This window comes from Hemitrygon akajei, chromosome 2 (genome assembly GCF_048418815.1).
Source record: "Hemitrygon akajei chromosome 2, sHemAka1.3, whole genome shotgun sequence".
In the NCBI taxonomy this organism is placed as follows: domain Eukaryota; kingdom Metazoa; phylum Chordata; class Chondrichthyes; order Myliobatiformes; family Dasyatidae; genus Hemitrygon; species Hemitrygon akajei.
This window is the reverse complement of record NC_133125.1, coordinates 55,800,858-55,819,426: the sequence shown is the minus strand read 5'-3', so window position 1 is coordinate 55,819,426 and position 18,569 is coordinate 55,800,858. Positions and strand designations below refer to the sequence as shown.

The 18,569-nt window shown below is 37.0% G+C and overlaps 1 protein-coding gene across 3 annotated transcripts in view; it reads right to left on the bottom strand.

Moving 5' to 3' along the window:
- The window catches only part of plaa (phospholipase A2-activating protein), a 56,057-nt gene that overhangs the window by 13,569 nt on the left and 23,919 nt on the right, over positions 1 to 18,569 (bottom strand). For all 3 annotated transcript variants that reach the window (XM_073072464.1, XM_073072454.1, XM_073072475.1), the window contains 11 exons: positions 17,105 to 17,205; positions 16,896 to 17,016; positions 12,640 to 12,807; positions 11,788 to 11,923; positions 10,919 to 11,088; positions 7,403 to 7,560; positions 6,452 to 6,671; positions 4,626 to 4,694; positions 2,423 to 2,494; positions 1,846 to 1,962; positions 895 to 1,062 (listed from right to left, as the gene is read on the bottom strand). In XM_073072464.1, the coding sequence (XP_072928565.1) occupies positions 895 to 1,062; positions 1,846 to 1,962; positions 2,423 to 2,494; positions 4,626 to 4,694; positions 6,452 to 6,671; positions 7,403 to 7,560; positions 10,919 to 11,088; positions 11,788 to 11,923; positions 12,640 to 12,807; positions 16,896 to 17,016; positions 17,105 to 17,205 (1,500 nt within the window). The remainder of the gene's footprint in view (positions 1 to 894; positions 1,063 to 1,845; positions 1,963 to 2,422; positions 2,495 to 4,625; positions 4,695 to 6,451; positions 6,672 to 7,402; positions 7,561 to 10,918; positions 11,089 to 11,787; positions 11,924 to 12,639; positions 12,808 to 16,895; positions 17,017 to 17,104; positions 17,206 to 18,569) is intronic.

Genomic DNA, 18,569 nt, shown 5'->3' with positions numbered 1-18,569 from the left:
CTGGTTCTGTCCTAGCTTGGAGAAATTTTGGAAAGATGTCTTCATAACTTTATCTTATATTCTGAATCACCACTTAGAACCTAACCCTTTAATTGCTTTGTTTGGTTTTTTGGGTGAGACAGATTTACGTTTGAGTTCGACTAAGTGTCGAATATTATCTTTTGCTTCTCTCCTGGCTAGACGTTTAATCCTCCTTAGATGGAGAGATGTTGCCCCGCCCACACATGCTCAATGGCTTAATGATATTATGTCCTGCTTAGACCTTGAAAAAATTCATTTTTCAGTTCTTAATTCGGATATAAAGTTCCATAAGGTCTGGGGACCTTTTATGGAGTACTTTCATAACCTTCCTCTTAACTAAGGTTTTTTTTTCGGTCCCTTGCTTTCAGCTCTTTTTTTTTTGGTAGTAGGCATTATTATCTTCTGTTTTTAAGTGTATTTACAGTTTTGGGGGTTTGAATGTCCTGATTTATATTCTCTATATTGTGTTGTGGTTGGTCTGGAGTTTTTTTTTGTTGCGGGGCTTGGGGAGGATACTAATTTTACATGTCTTCAATTTGGGTGCTTTCTCAATTATCTTTTTTGTATTATATTATTATTGTATGTTTATTTTTGCACTGTATTGATTTTCTTCATTTTGATTTGGGTTTTTTTTTCCTATCTGTAGCGATGTAGAAAATGCATTAAAAAAACTAATAAAAAAATTACTACTGATAAATATTAAACTACCTTCTCTGTAAAGCAATAAAATGAAATTATATTTTCTATACAGAGGATGAGTTACATTAAATATCCTCAATTGCAGTAGTGTATTGATTTTTCCTTTCTTTCAGTTGCTCACAAGGGTCAAAATACATTTGACTGTATTAAAAATTTATATCATTATTTGCTTACCTTCTGGCCACTGAGCAGCTTTCCATAAAGTCTCTAATTGTTGTGCTGTAGGAGTCTCTTGTGAAGAAGGACTAGATACAACTGAAAGAAAGTTCTCAAGCATTTGCAGATCATCTTCAGACAGTTTTTGTTCAGCAGAAGTGCTCTCATTCAATTCTTTTAGTTTTCCTGTAATAATTATTGTTTTGGAAATAAGTAACTATTATTTGATAACGCAAACACAAGGAAATCTGCAGATGCTGGAAATCCCTATTCTGATATGTCTATCCATGACCTCTTCTACCGTCGAGATGAAGCCACACTTAGATTGGAGGAACACCTTGTATTCCGTCTGGGTAGCCTCCAACTTGATGGCATAAACAGTGATTTCTCTAACTTCTGTTAATGCCCCTTCTCACCACATCCCTTATTTATTTATCCCCCCCCCCACCTTTTTTCCTTTTTTCTCTCTCTGCCCCTCTCACTCCTTGCCTGTTCTCCATCTCCCTCTGGTGTTCCCCTCCCCCCCTTCTTTCTCCCTAGGCCTCCCACCCCATGATCCTTTCCTTTCTCCAGCTCTGTATCCCTTTTGCCAATCACCTTTCCAGCTCTTAGCTTCACCCCTCCCCCTCCTGTCTTCTCCTATCATTTCGGATTTCACCCTCCCCCTCTCAAATCTCTTACTATCTTTCCTTTCAGTTAGTCCTGACGAAGGGTCTCGGCCCGAAACGTCGACTGTACTTTTTCCTATAGATGCTGCCTGGCCTGCTGTGTTCCACCAGCGTTTTGTGTGAGTTGCTATTATTTGATAAAGTAACCTTAAAAGAATCAATCTTTGGCATAGCAATGTGTAGCAACATTAAAGTCACCTTATTACTAATAAAGTACACCAATACTTTTGGGGGGGGGGGATAATATGAAGAGTGAAATAACAAAAGCTTTGTTTCAATATAAACAGAATAAAGGACTTACCTATTATCTGAATTGTATTAGCCTGATCAAACGTGACAGGATCTTTTTTGGGAAAGTAAGGGTTTCTGATGGATGTTGTGAGTGCACGACCATCAGCAGAAACATACGCATTTCCTCCTATGAACAATAATGTTTTATAATGTAAAGGCAGCTTCCACCAGAATATTGCTGTTTCAGTCCTGAGTACAACATTTATTGTGGTCTGAGAATAATCCACAGAAAAGGAAAGTCCAAGCATTCTAGATTACATGTTGAACATTTAATTAATTTTAAAATTTATCTCAAGCTAATAATCGTAAAATTCTAAGGTTAAATCATTTAAAGGCTAAAGGAACCCTATCCAAGTTTACAAAATTCTAAGAGTCACCAGAGAATGTTTTTGCCCTCAATTCAACATTGTATCACCTTGATCCATTCCCTACAGATTGAATTCATCTGCCATAAATGAATTAATGTGGTAATTAAAAGAGTTCTTGGAAATTAAAATTATCAGATGCAACATGTATGAAAAAACTAAGTTAAATGATAAGTCATGTAAACCTTATTTTTTTCCCTAAATGCATTCTTAAAACCTTACCTGTAAACGGGTCACCTCCCGCAGAAGGAGTAACACTAGATGTTACAGAACCAGGTACATAACGACCAGATCCTGTGATAGAAATAAACAATGAATATTATTTTAATATCGGTATGTATACAAGTTTACACAACTTTAAATGTATTGAAATAGATATCAGCATCAGTCAAGTTTGTTTCATGTTTTCTAAGGAGTACTATGCCAGTACAAGAAGTTTTGCTGTGAATCTCAAATTAAGCATGGAGGAGCTAACTTAAATGGCGCACAAAGATAGATGAAATGTAGATTCGCAAAAAATAACTGAATGCTATATGGATCAAATCAAATATTGAGAGTGACAATACCCAAGCTTTCTCCATGTGTGGATAGAGTTAAAGGTCCTCATGAAAATGGAAATTAAGTAAGAAACAGAGAACATAGAAACAGCAGCTGAACATTCATTCGCACAACCAATTACATCATGGCTCATCTTTACCTCCACCTCATTTTACTACTTTAAGCTCCATACTTCTTAAAATATATAGCTAATCTCTTGCCACACAAAACCAAAGAAATAAAGCTAAACATTCTGAAATAAAAACAATCAAGTTTTGGGATATGGAAAAAAGGTATACAATTTTATCAGCATGAATTAATCATCCTGATGGCCTGGTGGAAGAGTGATCATTTCATGATCACAGGAGGGAATGAGAATGTGAAGAGGGCAAGGGGTACCTGTAGAGGGGGTGGGCGAGGGGCAAGTGTAGCAAAATATGTAGACAGGACAAGAGAGGAGTACGTCATTGGGGAAGTAAGGAGAGGTAGCTAAAATAAGGTGCCAGGCCAGATGTGGAGACCACAAGGAGAAGGGAACCAGCGACCACAAGACAATGTGCTTGGCAAAGTATTTTGAGAATACCTATTTCAAGTGTTTTGAAGTGCGTCAGTATTAATTCTAGGTATTACGCTTTAACCTTTGCTAATTCTGAACATTTCGCATGCTTAGCTATGCAATAGCCAATCAACTGATGAATTCGAATTGGTAACCATATTTGCGAATGTAGTACCCTGCTTTTGGGTACAAGTATGACCTTTGTAAACCGACAAATTGGGAGTTGGCTACCTTACGCCCGAAGTGCGTGGGGCTATGAACTCCTCTCTGAATAAAAACCGTTTCAGAGGTAATTTTGAGTCTCTGGTGTTTTTCCTCAACTGAGCAGGTAACAATTACAGGTTGACAGAAGAAGCTGTCCCAGTGCCCGCTGGTCCTGGCTTTTATGCTGCAGTACCGCTTCCTAGATGGTAGCAGCTGGAACCCTTTATGGTTGCGGTAACTTGGGTCCCCAATGATCCCTCGGGCCCTTTTTACACACCTGTCTCTGTAAATGTCCTGAATAGTAGGAAGTTCACGTCTACAGATGCCCTGTGCTGTCCGCACAATTCTCTTCAGAGTCCTGTGATTGAGGGAAGTACAGTTCCCATACCAGACAGTGATGCAGCCAGTCAAGATACTCCCAATTGTGTCACTGTAGAACGTTCTTAAGATTTGGTCACCCATATCAAACTTCTTCAACTGTCTGAGGTGAAAGAGGTGCTGCTGTGCTTTTTCACCACACAGCCGGTATGTACAGACCATGTGTAATGTGTATACCAAGGAACTTAAAGCTGTTCATCCTCTCAGCCCCAGATCCATTGATGTCAATTAGGGTTAGCCGGTCTCCATTCCTCCTGTAGTCCACAAACAGCTCCTTTGAGGGGGAGGTTGTTTTCTTGACACCACTGTATTAGAGTGATGACTTCTTCTCTGTAGGCTGCCTCATCATTATTTGAGATTAGGCCAATCAATGTAGTGTTGTCAACAAATTTAATTAGCAGATTGGAGCTGTGGGTGGTGACACAGTCATAGGTATACACAGTGTAAAGGAGGGGGCTAAGGACACAGCCCTGAGGGGCACCTGTGTTGAGGGTCAGAGGGGCAGAAGTGAGGGAGCCCACTCTACCACTTGCTGGCGATGTGACAGGAAGCTAATATTCGAAACAGAATTACCTATTGAAATCACTGTAATACGATTAACCAAATTCAGGTTAAGGCATCATAAATATTGGGGGAATTTTGGGGGACATTTTAGTATCTGTCAATGCTAAAAATTGTCAAAAAGTTTTAATTAAAACTCAAGTTTACTATTTGATTAATTCAAAGGCACTTCCCAAAGTTATACAATACCTGTAAAAGGATCCACTTCATTTGTGCCACCTGTTCCCATTCCAGTTCCTGGTATGTAACGTCCTGAACCTGAAAAGTATCAAAATGTTATTGAAATGTCAAGCTTTCACTAATCAATTACAAATCATCGACTTATGATCAAGTGGAAAAAAGGAGAAAGAAAAAAGGGACTGAACTTGCACTATGTCAAAATTAACAACATAACTCATACGAGTACTGTATATATAATGATATTTTTAAGATAGAAACAGAAAACCTACAACACAATACAGGCCCTTAGGCCCACAAAGTTGTGCCAAACATGTCCCTACCTCAGAAATTATTAGGCTTACCTGTAGCCCTCTATTTTACCAAGCTCCATGTACCCATGTAAAAGTCTCTTAAAAGACCCTATCGTATCCGCCTCCACCACCGCTGCCGGCAGCCCATTCCACGCACTCACCACTGAGTAGAAAACGTACCCCTGACATCTTCTCTGTACCTACTCCCCAGCACCTTAAACGTATGTCCTCTTATGGCAACCATTTCAGCCCTGGGAAAAAGCCCCTGACTATCCACACAATCAATACCTCTCATCATCTTGTACACCTCTATCAGGTTCTCCAAGGAGAAAAGGCCCAGTTCACTCAACCTATTCTCATAAGGCATGCTCCCCAATCCAGGCAACATCCTTGTAGATCTCCTCAGCACCCTTTCTATGGCTTCCACATCCTTCCTGTATGAAGCAACCAGAACTGAGCACAGTACTCCCAAATGGGGTCTGACCAGGGTCCTATATAGGTTCCCATAGATTGGAGAACAGCAACTGTAACACTACAATGTAAGAAAGGACAGAGGGAAAAATGCAGGAAACTGCAGAACAGACCTCGATAAAGAAAATGCTAAACTAGTGATACCATACATGGCCTAAAATAGTTATATAATGTGCATTGGGACTTTCATTAATTTTGCCTGTCAGTGATACTTCATGAACCCTCTTTTAACCATGACTCTGTAACTGGAAAAATATATTCTCATGATCCAATTGTCACTGATCGCTCTCTCACTCACACACACACAAACAAAAAGGGTACTACTGCATCATTCACCCATTTCCTTGAAAGGCCCTAGTGTAGGAATATCTGTTCCACACCTTCTATTTATAGCACCAAGAAATTTTGGACTGGCACATTCAGCTTGTACGTACAAGTCCCAAAATCATGAATATCTGATTCCATCACTGCATTCGTAACTGCATTCTCAATGAAGCTTGGACTCATTGAGATCGCCAAGCAGTTTTATGTCAGTAAGCCTCAAAGATCCTGTGTTAGGTTGGACCCAGGGCAATTAAAATTAAAACAATTGTTCATAAAGTATTGAGTACATTCCATTAACCTTTTATAGCACGATTTATTGTTTCAAATCTGTAAAATATTTCTGAAAGCATTCTCAAAGACTTCCCAAAAGTTTATTGCACCATTAAAGATATACTTAAAAAACATATGGAACTTTAGAGCCATTCTGGTATGCTTTTAAACCACAACAGTACAGATGATTAGGCTGCCTTTGGACAAGTACCCTGGAATGATCGCTCACTTGCATTACCCTTGTATGCATGGTTGAGGATCTTGTTAGATGTTTCCATTGCCAACTCTGTAATTAAGTCAGACCTTCAGCACTTGCACCAAATGGGTTGGTGGTAGTATAGAATGGAAAATGGTAGTGGATCAAAACACAGGGTACAGGTATGACCTATTACATCTTTCACAATGAAACCAGAGTATTGTGTATTCATTTACTGTATATGAAATACAAATTAATACTTTTAGGACATCAACCTCACTAACCTGTGAAAGGGTCAGAGAATCCGGTGCCTGTTGATCCTAATGTATGACCTTTTGTATTCTCAATAATGAAATTCGCAACCTGATCTAGGAACATTGGGTTCAGGTCATTCTTTTGCAAGAAGTTGTGCGCAACAAGCCATGGATCTTCAGAAATATTGTATGGCAGTTTCATTGAAGGTCCACCCTCATTAATATCAATGGTAAATACATAATCAAATTCCTAATATGGGGAGAAAAATACAAAACATTCTTATGTTTAATGTCATTTAGGACTCAAGACTAGTTACCTTCAATATAATAATAAATTCATTGTTAGTTTTATGTAAAGATAGACCCAAAGAATATCAATTTTGATAGAGAACACTAAAGGCAATGTACTGCACAGTGTATTATTAAAGCTTCTTGTCTAGTAAATAAAAGAGCGGACACAGTCACCAGATTTGAGTATGTAGGTTTATCACCATTTTACTGAACAACGGGTGACATGATGCTTGTAAGATTAAAGAACACTCTTGGAGATGTGCACATGTGTATGTGCATATGGCAAAAACAGTTGTAAACTAGATACACCAAAGAAAAATGTGACTAAATCAGTTGCAGAGAATTGGAAGGCTATACAGTAATTGTCTGTTCAATATTTTGTTTATCCAAAGAGGGTGAATTTAGCCAAGAATGGATACTTGGCTGCTACTGTCACCATAAATATAACATAAGCAGAGAGAGTTCTTGAGTGCTCCAGAAGCCAACAAAATAGTGATTTCAGATAGCTGTATGACAGACATATTGACTTTAATTACTTTATTACTTTAATATCCTAACACAAATGAAACCATAACATACTTGCAAATATAAGTGAATTTACATTGTTTTCTATATGTACACTGGAGAAGACTATCATTTTAGGTACAAGCACAAATCTATCAGATGACATTAATTAATCCTTAAACATACTTTGCCTTCATAAAGAACTTTGCCTGAGGACTTCTGTGTTCCTCCTGATGAACCCACTACATCACCTATCTTTATCCATCGCTCATCAACGACACTCCACTGATAAGCCTGAACAGTATCTCCAACTCTGATTAGTCGTGTTTGACCTTCCTTTGTGCCTGAAAAAGGGTTAAACAAAAATACCAAGTTCAACAACCAAAGAATATGGACAAAAGATGACCTAATGCTCATTTTAAGTTTGGCTTAAAACACAAGGTAGTTTTCCAACTATCTTGTTCTGAATTTGTGCCTTTAGAACCACACTTTAAGAATGAGTAAAATTAGCTGGTCAAATGCAAGAGAGATGATCATCTCCCTCTTAGTTCTTATAGATTATTTTCTTTTAAAGCAAAGTAGTAACCATCTAGTTTGCATAATGAAACTGTCAGGCTTGGAAAATAAGTCAAGAAAATAGCCAGGATTCCTTTCTTTTATTTGGGACACTATGCCACTTAACTGGGACAGGAGATTGTTGCCGAACAGTTTATTACCAGCATCGGCCATGTGCACTTGTGTGGCCATTAGACATGAAACTAGTTGTTTTTAAAAGGCATCAGTTGCATTTGATGGTGTTCAAAAAAGCAGTGATTTTTGTCACTGTAGTTGGCGAGAAATAAGCAGTAAGACAATTCAGAATGGTTTTGCTCACCGCAGTTACAAGCATTCAGGCTTGGAGATGCCAGAAACAGCTGGCAGTAAAAATGAAATGCCTTCACTAGTTCAACAAGTTAGCAACTACAAAAGATTTGAAGATATTGACAATTATCTTGAATTTTACAATGAAAATGAAGGTTTGGAGCATATGCAATCGTCAAAAGCATTGTAGGAAGGCAGTCCATTATCTGCACTAGGTGTCTGCGCTGATTTTACTCATTTATAGTCAATCAAAAAAAGCCAGCATAAACTAGATAAATTCCTCCATCAACAACTATTAGGAACTCATAGTTTCACAGTATTGTAGTAATATTGGTTCTGTTTTTCATATAAATACATAACTTGTTACTAAGTAAAATAGTAGTTTCTTTTTTATACTTTAAACTATTTTCATGAAACTTCAGCTAACGGGGGAGCTGCTTAATTGGGTAAAAATGTACTGGTCCTCATGTGTCCCAATTAACTGGAATCCAAGTACTTCCTTATGTTGTATTGCACTTGCCACTTCATTGCCCAGCCTCATTACCTATCCAAGTCCTTCTGCAGACTCCTTGCTTCCTCAATACTAACTGCCATCCACCTACCTCTGTATCATTTGCAAATTTGTCCTCAATTACATCAATTCTGTCATCTAGATCATTAAGATACAATGTGAAAAGTAGCACACTCAACACCGACCCCTGGGGAGAACATCCAGCTAGTCACCAGCAGCCAATCAGAGAAGGCCCCCTTTATTTCCACTCTTCTCTTCCACAGTCAGCCAACCTTTTATCTATGACCCAGCATCACATATCCACATGACAGTATTGTGCAGTCTTAACCAAGATAAACATATCAAGGTGTTTTACAAAAAAAGACTAACTTGATTGATTCCTTATATGTGAGTGTTATCTAACAAAGAGAAATTAGATTGAAAGGACTTACTGTTTTTTCCAAACTTCAGAAATATTATAAAATTGAATAAAATACTTAAAATTCATTGAGCCATTTGGTTAAGAGTTATTTTACCCTTTCAAAGTTTAAATTATCAACATAACATTTTAGTAATTTAGGACTTGCGTAAAACATTTTCAAAACACTGAATTTTGCTTGAACTTATTCATTGCTGGAATAGATTGATTTTGGTCACAAACAGAATGAAATATGAGCACAGATCATATAATGGAATTGAGGCAGACAAGCTGAAAAGTACTAAATTTACAGCAGGTTCAAGACTGGGTTTTTTTCAGTTCCACAATAATACTATGCTTTAAACAAAATATACTTTAGTGAATTCATAAAGCTTACAGAGTAAGTGATAATAATTTTGAATGTATGCATAAAGAAGTTCTGTATTTAAAAGGATGATAAAACACAAGTAAAACTTGTTAGAGTATTAATTCAACTAAGAAACAGACTTCAGTTTTTGTTAGAATTTGCAAGCAGTAAACTGAAGTTAAAGTTCACAAACTAAGAGCTATATAGTGAGCCAAGCATTAAGACAATGAGGTTGTGTTAGTTGGTCTTCATCAAACCAGGCAACATGGGCTAAATTATTTGCAACATTGTGACCAGAGTTCATGTTGGCAGACCAAGCTGATGTTTTCACTTAGTATATCAAATACAGGCACAGGTATAGGCAATCAATAGTTTTTTTGTGTACTCAGGATATTTGTGTGCTCAGGGACAGCCCTAACAACATTAATTTGGGTGGCTCTCCATTGTCGGAAGTTTCTACGAATATCTGTACTAATTATTTCTTTTTTTTTTATACAAAGGCGCTTGAACCATCAGAGGTGTCTCATCAGATACAATGTGCTTCCACTGTATACATGTATCTCAAAGGAACCAATTGTTAACCCAAAGTACTGAAGTAAACAATGCCATTGCAGCTATTGAAATTGTATTGAATTACCTAGGGTTAACATTGATCTTAAGGATATATTTAAAAAATGTGATGTACTTTGAGGTTATGAGCCTCTACAAAGAGCACCTCCAGAATGATGACTGCCTGGTGTGATGAATAAAAACTTCTACATCACCAGCTTCAGTGCCTCTCCAATGACTTTAATCAGTCACACACATGAATATATCATTATATAACTTATACCGTGAACAATAATACCGTGAAATATCAAAACCAAAAAACCAGTTCAAAGAGCTGACAGTAATATTCTGTTATCACGATTTTTTTGATGTATCACGTGAATAATGCAGATAACACCACCGGATATGAAGTGTATTTTAGCTTAGTCAGCAACATATAGAATACCATTGGGACTCCCTGTTGAATCAAGAGGTGGTGAGGAAGATCAAATGTGTGCTCATCTCATATCCAAATACATCTCCATTTTTGCGCTGCAATACTCAGACACAACAATGCTCACAGGGAAGTCTAGAACACTGTATTCAGTACAGCTAGCCTGCAGGTGTCTATGGAATTTTCTTCTGTCTGCCAGTGGAATTCAGTTTCCTATATCCATAGAGTGTCTAGGCTTTGATTATGGTACTTGGTATTTCAATCACAATTCGTATATTTGTACATTAGTAATTGACAAGGATAAATTCTATAAAAAGAAATTGTAAATACTGCACATCAGTGTTAAGAAAATACAAAAAAAATCACAACAGCTGTAAAATATCCATCCTGCAATTTTTACTAGGAAAGATTAAACGCTCATCTTCATCTAAAAGTATTTGAAACAGAAATAAGCCCTTGAATATTACTTTTTCTATTCTGTAAACAAGAAAATGTTACTAGATTTAAATGTAGATTTCAGCACACTATAAAACAACCTTCCAATTTTAATCAAGTTTTAAAAAGGAGAAATATATATCACATACCTGGCTCATTAAGATGTTCTTTCCCTGGGAGATCATTGATATTTATATCCCCTAGATCTCCAGTCTTAGGGTCTATAGTTGCGCTGGACAACTCATTCTCAAAAGTTTGGATCTCTTCTGCAGAGGCCATTCGTTCATCGGCTTCAGTAAATACTCTTATTACACCATCACTACAACAGAAGTTCATCAGCAAACATAGATCAGTCAAAGTATCTTACATCTTAAATCATCTTACACAGCTGTATTCAGGAAAAATACACCTTATAATATGAAGAGGCATTGACCAAAAAGGCACAGTTTAGGGCAGCTTAAAGGAAGGAGAAAGAAATGGGTTTAAAGACAAAATTGGAGAATTGGGTATTAAAACTACAGGCAGGGGCTTTGCTGCCAGTGGGACAAAATACGAATCAAGAGGAGTCCACATAGAATAATTATGCATAGTTGTATAAGAGGAATCCGAGTCAGGATGTTGTCTCAATTTGAACAAAAGAACAATAAATCAGAAACAAAAGGGTATTTTATATTATTTACTCGATTTTTTTTGTAAGCATGTGTCCATCAGCAAATCAATAACTACTTGAGATCCTGAAAAAAACTGATTTATATTACACTTTGCAAATGGCAGGAATTAATAAGGAGTTTGCATGTCCTCCCTGTGAATGCGTGGGTTTCCTCCAGGTACTCCTCTTTCCTCTTACAGTCCAAAGACATACTAGTTAGTAGGTTAATTAGTCATTATAAATTGTACTAGGATTAGGCTAGAGTTAAATCAGTGGGTTGCTAGGCGGTGAGGCTCATTGGGTGGGAAGGGCCTGTTTGGTGCTGTATCTCAAAATAAATAGTAAAATAAAATAATACTGCAAATTTACCTTGAACCTGCAACAATATCACTGTTATCCAGAACACAGCAGGACCAAACAGACTGAGCTGGAAGTCTGATAGTTTGAGTACATTCTCCATCCTTCCAAATTCTTAAGGATCGATCCTCCCCTGTGGTAATAAAATCTGAAAACGAGGAGACCATTGCAATCAGAGAAAAGTACAACTTAAATAGCACACATGAAAAAATTAACAACAAGAAGGTTGTAATTTGATGGAGACACACATGTAATTTTCAAGACATGAATAAATGCAGTCAGTAAAAGACAAATCCAATGACATTTAGAGACAGATTAACTATACAATTTAGTATAAATATTTAACATAATTAATAATAGATTTGAACTAAAATAGATATTTTTAATCACTTGCTCAATTCTCACACTAAGCTCATATATGACTAACTAGTCTTTGAATGAATTACCAATCACAGAATTTGTCCAAACTCTGCAATACATCTACCAAATCTCATTTGACTCTCAAATATTACCACTTGTACAAAACTCAAGGAGTGATAAAGACATGTGGTATTTCATTTTTCCATCTGTAATATAATTATGTACTATTACTTAAAAATGTTTCTATGCCAAAAAGCATCTTCCATTTTATGGCACAAGAATGATTTTCATTCATGAGATTCCCTCTCCAAAATAAAACAAGAATATGTCCAAAGCACCAAGAGAGTCTGTAAGACAAACATTTACACTAGTCAGGCTTAACACAACTGTAGGTGTCAGCAATTTAAAATGTTTCATGCTCTTGCCAATTGTTGCAAACTAAACATTAAATTTAAATGCATCAAATATATCATAAATAAAGAGAAGAATGTTAGAAATGCTTACCTTTTCCATTTGGGAAGACTGATAAGCTGTAGATATAATTTGTATGTCCATAATAAATCTGCAAACACTGCCCAGTAATTTGCCATCGTCGAACAGTGGCATCGTTACTGCAAGACAGGAACTCTAGTTCATTCAAAATGGCCAGTCCTCTAACACAGTCGTTATGACCTAAAAAAGGCCAAAGTTAATAATAAAAAAAAACAAAATTGAAATACACCTATTAGCAATATAATAATCTTATGAAATATTTCATCTTGCTAATCAGGTGACATGCAAAGTTACAATGAAAAACAAATTACCCATAAAACATTGGATACAAACATAGGAAACATAGGATGTATTTGGACACCAAATACAGCTTACTTGATAGAACATGCCCTCTCTTACCCCTATCTTTCATCCTAATTTAACCATCAGCAGCATAGCCTTCTATTTTCTTTATCCTTACCCATTTCCCTGTTTAGCAACAATGTCTCAACACAAATTAAGCTTAATATTACTCTAATATTAAGGTAGATGACAGACCTCTTGGTCAAAGAGGTTTTAAGCAAAAGCAAGGAAGACAAGCACAAAGATTTAAGAATAGAATTCTAGAGTATGGCGATCAAAAACTCTTATGTTAGAATAACTGAATTCAGTTATGGAAAACTGCTCCTTATTTGGTTCATCTTTTATTTGCTTGACTTCTGGCAAGATGGCCTCAGCGACCAATGGCAACATCTTGTAAGCAATTCACAGATCTACTGAATATTCTTCTTCTAAATGAACTTTTATTTCTTCTGAACTGCGATTGATTGCACCTTTGGGCCAAATGAATGAACTGGCTATTCTGTGAACTCCTTGGAGATTTGGAGTACAGCTGCGTACACTGAGTGTGTACACTGCATTGATTGCTAATGACGGAACACGAACCTGCCGTCGGCTCCATTACTCCGTGGCAATTAAAGCATCAATCAAGATTAAAATCGACAAGGATGAGAATAGAAAACGAACGGGTGTTCAGTACCATCTGAATGCATTTGATAGATCTCTCTCTTGCTTCTGCCACCAGAAGATACAAGAGTCTTAGGTCCCATGTTGCAAGGTTCAATCACCTCAGCAGTTCATGGCTGGGGACTCTGCAGTTTGATGCTTAAAGTTTTGATGTTATTTGTTTTTTTGTTGTTATTTGTGCAATTTGTTTTTTTTATAGTTGTTTGATGGTCTTGTATGTTTTTTTTCTTTAAATGGGTTCTACGGCATTTCTTTGGTTTTTACCTGCCTGCAAGGACAAATTTCAAGATTGAATACTGTATACATATTTTGATAATAAATGTACTTTGAACTTCAAATCTCCTCCAATGGGGTTAGAGGAGATTCAAGTAAACGATATGAACCACATCATAATGGAGTTTGAAAAAGAGGAAAGAAACTTTAAATGCAAACTGCTGCTTCTCCTGGATAGGAAGCACAGGGTTTTTGACAGATGTTTTTCACAAGGTGTGGATACTTGTTGGTGATCTCACATTTATGGAGGGCAGAACAAGGAATGCTGACAAGAAATTTATTGTAATACTCAAGTCTATAGGAGTGGATGATCCAAGTATTATCGCAGAAGCACAAGTACATGAACGTAGTGAGCATATAAATGCCTGCACAAAGCTGTTTGGTATTAAATATATAAACAAGGATTCAAACTTTCCAGGACAGAGCTATGGAGGCTATTGGGAAAACAGTCTGTGGAAAAAAAAGGTACTTAATTGTAAGAAATGTCTATGTTATCTTGAGTATTGGATATCAAAGACATAAACAATATTGATTGAGAATTTTAAAACTGAAGTATTGCTTGAACAGGAACTACTGCATATTAAAGCTATGGGAATAAAGTAAAAAGTATCAAGTACAGGAAAATATTTTGAGGTAACAGATCAGCCATGATGAGACTGATTCGTTAGTAGGTATAAAGGGTTAAATAACCAACTCCCTACTGCTATTTTTAATGTAGAATCATAAAGAGTACAACACAAAAAGGCAACCTTCAGCCAACACAGTCACTATGAACCATTCACCACCTATTTATTAATCCCTTGTTTATCCTGTTTTTAAAAAGAAATCTTGCTTTTATATATTTTCTCAACTCACTATGGTAGCATTCTCACTACACCATAGATACAAAAGCTTTATAATTAACTATTTGATTTACTTAATTGCCATGATAATTATTAAATATTTCTGTACATTCCCAAAATTGTAAACACTCTCCATATCAATGCTATTCAATTTTTCTCTTTTCAGGAGAAAAGGAAGACAATATAGTCATCATTTCCAGACATGTTCATATTGAGGACTCCCCACCCCCGCTTCCCCAACGCTTACAAAACTATCTGCAAATAACCTAGTATTGCTCTACCTCTTTCCATAATACAATTCCATAATTAAAACTGTCAACAAGCCAAAATGAAAGTCCTCAATGCATTTAATACTGTACTGTCCCTTCAAAATAAGTTTTATTTTGTTTACCTTTAAGCCCATTCTTGATTGTTCTGTCCTATGATACTTATAATGTATAGTACAGTGTATTTTATAATATGAATAATAGTTTGTTCTGCCCAATCAGAATATCCATTGTCCACTAGACACGTGTCTGATTCAGTGAAAGGAATAACAAACAACAGAATTTTACCATATAAGAAATAATTTTGCTCACTCAGAAATAGAGAATACTGAAAATTGGAACTTACTTTAAGATAAGGTTTTAATAAGTGATGAAATTGCTGAGGGTATTAACAATACCTTTGTGCCTCTCTAGCCACAAGTGAAATCCTGGAGGACTGGTGCATAGCTCATGTTGTTCAATTATTCAAGAAAGGAAACAAAGATAATCCTGGGAACTATAGACCAGTGAGTCTCACATCAGTGGTGGGGAAGGTACTGTAGAGGATTCTTAGGGATATGATTTACGAGCAAGTGGAAAACCATGGTCCAATTAGGGAATGCCGGCATGGCTTTGAGGGAACATATTATGTCTTACTAACTTGACTGAGCGTTTTTTGGAGGAAGTAACAAATGTGATTAATGGAAGTAGTTATGGATGTTGTCTCTATATGCATTAGACAAGGTCCGTCATGGGATGTTCACCCAGATTAAGATTAAGACCCACAGTGAATTGGCTACCTGGATTCAGAATTGGCTTGTCCATAGAAGACAGAGTAGTGGTCCATTGATTTATTCTGGCTGGAGGTGTTTTGCAGGATTCAGAACTGGTTCCTTGCCATTTGTGATATATATAAATGACCTGAACGAAGATGTAGATGGGTGGGTTAACAAGTTTGCAGATGATATGAAGATTGGTGGTGTTGTGAGTAGCGTAGAAGACTGGCAAAGGATATGGTAGGATATGCATCAATTGTGGATATAGGTGGAGAAATGGCAGATGCAGTTTAAACTGGCTAAATGTGAAGTGCTGCACTTTGAGAGTGTAAAGGTATATAACACTGTTAATTGCAGGATCCAGAGGGATCCTGGGGTCCAGGTTCACATCTCACAGAAAGGGGCCAAATCAGTTGTTAAAGAAGGCATATGCCAAAAGAGATTAGTTTAGTTAAGCATTTGATTACTAATCTCATCGCAACACTGTGGGCCGAAGGGGCTGTTCCTGTGCTGTACTGTTTTATGGTCTACAAGCTATATAGCTTTAAATGAATTCACATACACCATTCTGTCAAGTTATGCAAGAGGCTCTAGTACCATCTATCAGATAGAGTCTATCAATAGCCTATGAATCTCAAATCTCTGACAGTGGTGTCTGAAAAGAGGATGCTGTTCAAGTTGCATGCCATCTTGGACAATGTCTCTCATCCACTCCATAATGTACTGGTTAGGCACAGGAGTACATTCAGCCAGAGACTCATTCCACCGAGATGCAACACTGAGCGTCACAGGAAGTCATTCCTGCCTGTGGCCATCAAACTTTACAACTCCTCCCTCGGAGTGTCAGACACCCTGAGCCAATTGGCTGGTCCTGGACTAATTTCCACTTGGCATTACTTATTTATTATTATTTAATTATTTATGGCTTTATATTGCTATATTTCTACACTATTCTTGGTTGGGGCGACTGTAACAAAACCCAATTTCCCTCAGGATCAATAAAGTATGTATGTCTGTCTGAAACGACCCACCTTCCATTTTTAAAGGTAGAAATCTGAATACAGAATTATACAATGCTGTTAGCATGTTGGAGATGTGAAAAAAATCCAGATTATACACAGACTTACCCGTAAATGTTCGCTCACATCGACCAGCTTTCCACATCTTGATAGTTTTATCAGCAGATCCTGTCAACATGAAACCTTGTTCAGGCAGTATCTTTACTGCCCATACAGCTGCAGTATGGCCCTAAAACAAAATGTACTTCAAGTAATACTAAAGCATGAGAGTTCAGAATCGAATTCATTATAAATGATAAAAAGAAAATAAAACATACCTGTAAAGTCATCAAACATTTCTCATTCAACCAGACTTTGCAGGTTGTATCCCAAGATCCACTGAGTAAAGTACCAAATTTTCCAGCTGACAGACTGCAGACTGAAGAAACATAAATGTACATAGGTGAGGGATGTGGTTCTTTGAACTAAATTTTGAATAAACCATCCACATCCATGAAAAATGTAATTTGTTCTTGCACACACAAAATACAAGTTGTTACTCCAGCACTGCCTGAGGAGTTCTAACAATAAGAGTAGTTGTGGCCCATAGCTATAGATTAGCAAATTTCAGATTTAAAAAAAAATACCAAAATACTGGCATTCCTTTCCAAAAAATCATCTTTTTAAATAGAATCACATCTCACCAACACTCACATATTACTTTAAATAAAATAATCAGCATTTATAAAGCAAATTAATAAATTTGCAAAATAAACAGTTGTAAATCTGAAATAGAAAAAGTACTCAGCACACTATACAGCATCTGTAGAGAGAGAAACCTTTCAACTTTGATCACCACTGAGAAAATGTTTGTCACCAACTTACGTGAAACTAGAAACAACCATAAGCTGTAAGAACAGAATTAGGTCATTTGGCCCATCGAGTTTTCTCCACCATTTCATCATAGCTGATCCATTTTCCCTCTCATCCCTAATCTCCTGCCTTCATCCTGTATCCCTTCATACCCTGACTAATCAAGAATCTATCAACTTCTGCCTTAAATATATACCTAGTGGCTTGGCCTCCACAGCCTGTGGCAATGAATTCCACAGATTCACCACTCCCTGGCTAAAAAAATTCCTTCTCATTTCTATTCTAAGAGGATGCCCCTCTATTTTGAGGCTGTTTTCTGGCCTAAGACTGCCCCACCAAAGGGAACATCCTCTCCATATCCACTCTATCGAGGCCTTTCAACATTTGATAGGTTTCAATGAGATCACCCCTCATTCTTCTGAATTCCACTGAGCAGAAGCCCAGAGCCATCAAATCCTCTTCATATGACAAACTTTTGAATCCCAGAATCATTTTCGTGAACCTCCTCTGAACCCTCTCCAACGTCAGTGCATCCTTTCTTAGATAAGGGACCCGAAAATGCTCACAATACTCCTAGTGAGGCCTCACCAGTGTTTTAAAAAGCCTAAACATTACGTCTTTACTTTTACATTCTGGTCCTCTCAAAATTAATGCTAACATCCCATTTGCTTTCCTCAGTTCTGACTCAACCTGCAATTTAACAGTTAGGGGATCCTACACGAGAACTCCCAAGTTGTTCTGCACCTCAAATTTTTGAATTTTCTTTCCATTTAGAAAATAATTAACTCCTTTAGTTCCTCTACCAAAGTGCATGACCATACACTTCCTGACACTGTATTCCATCTGCCACTTCTTTATGCATTCTCCTAATCTGTCCAAGTCCAAGTCATTGACATAAAACATAAAAAGTAGTCCCTACACAAACCCCCA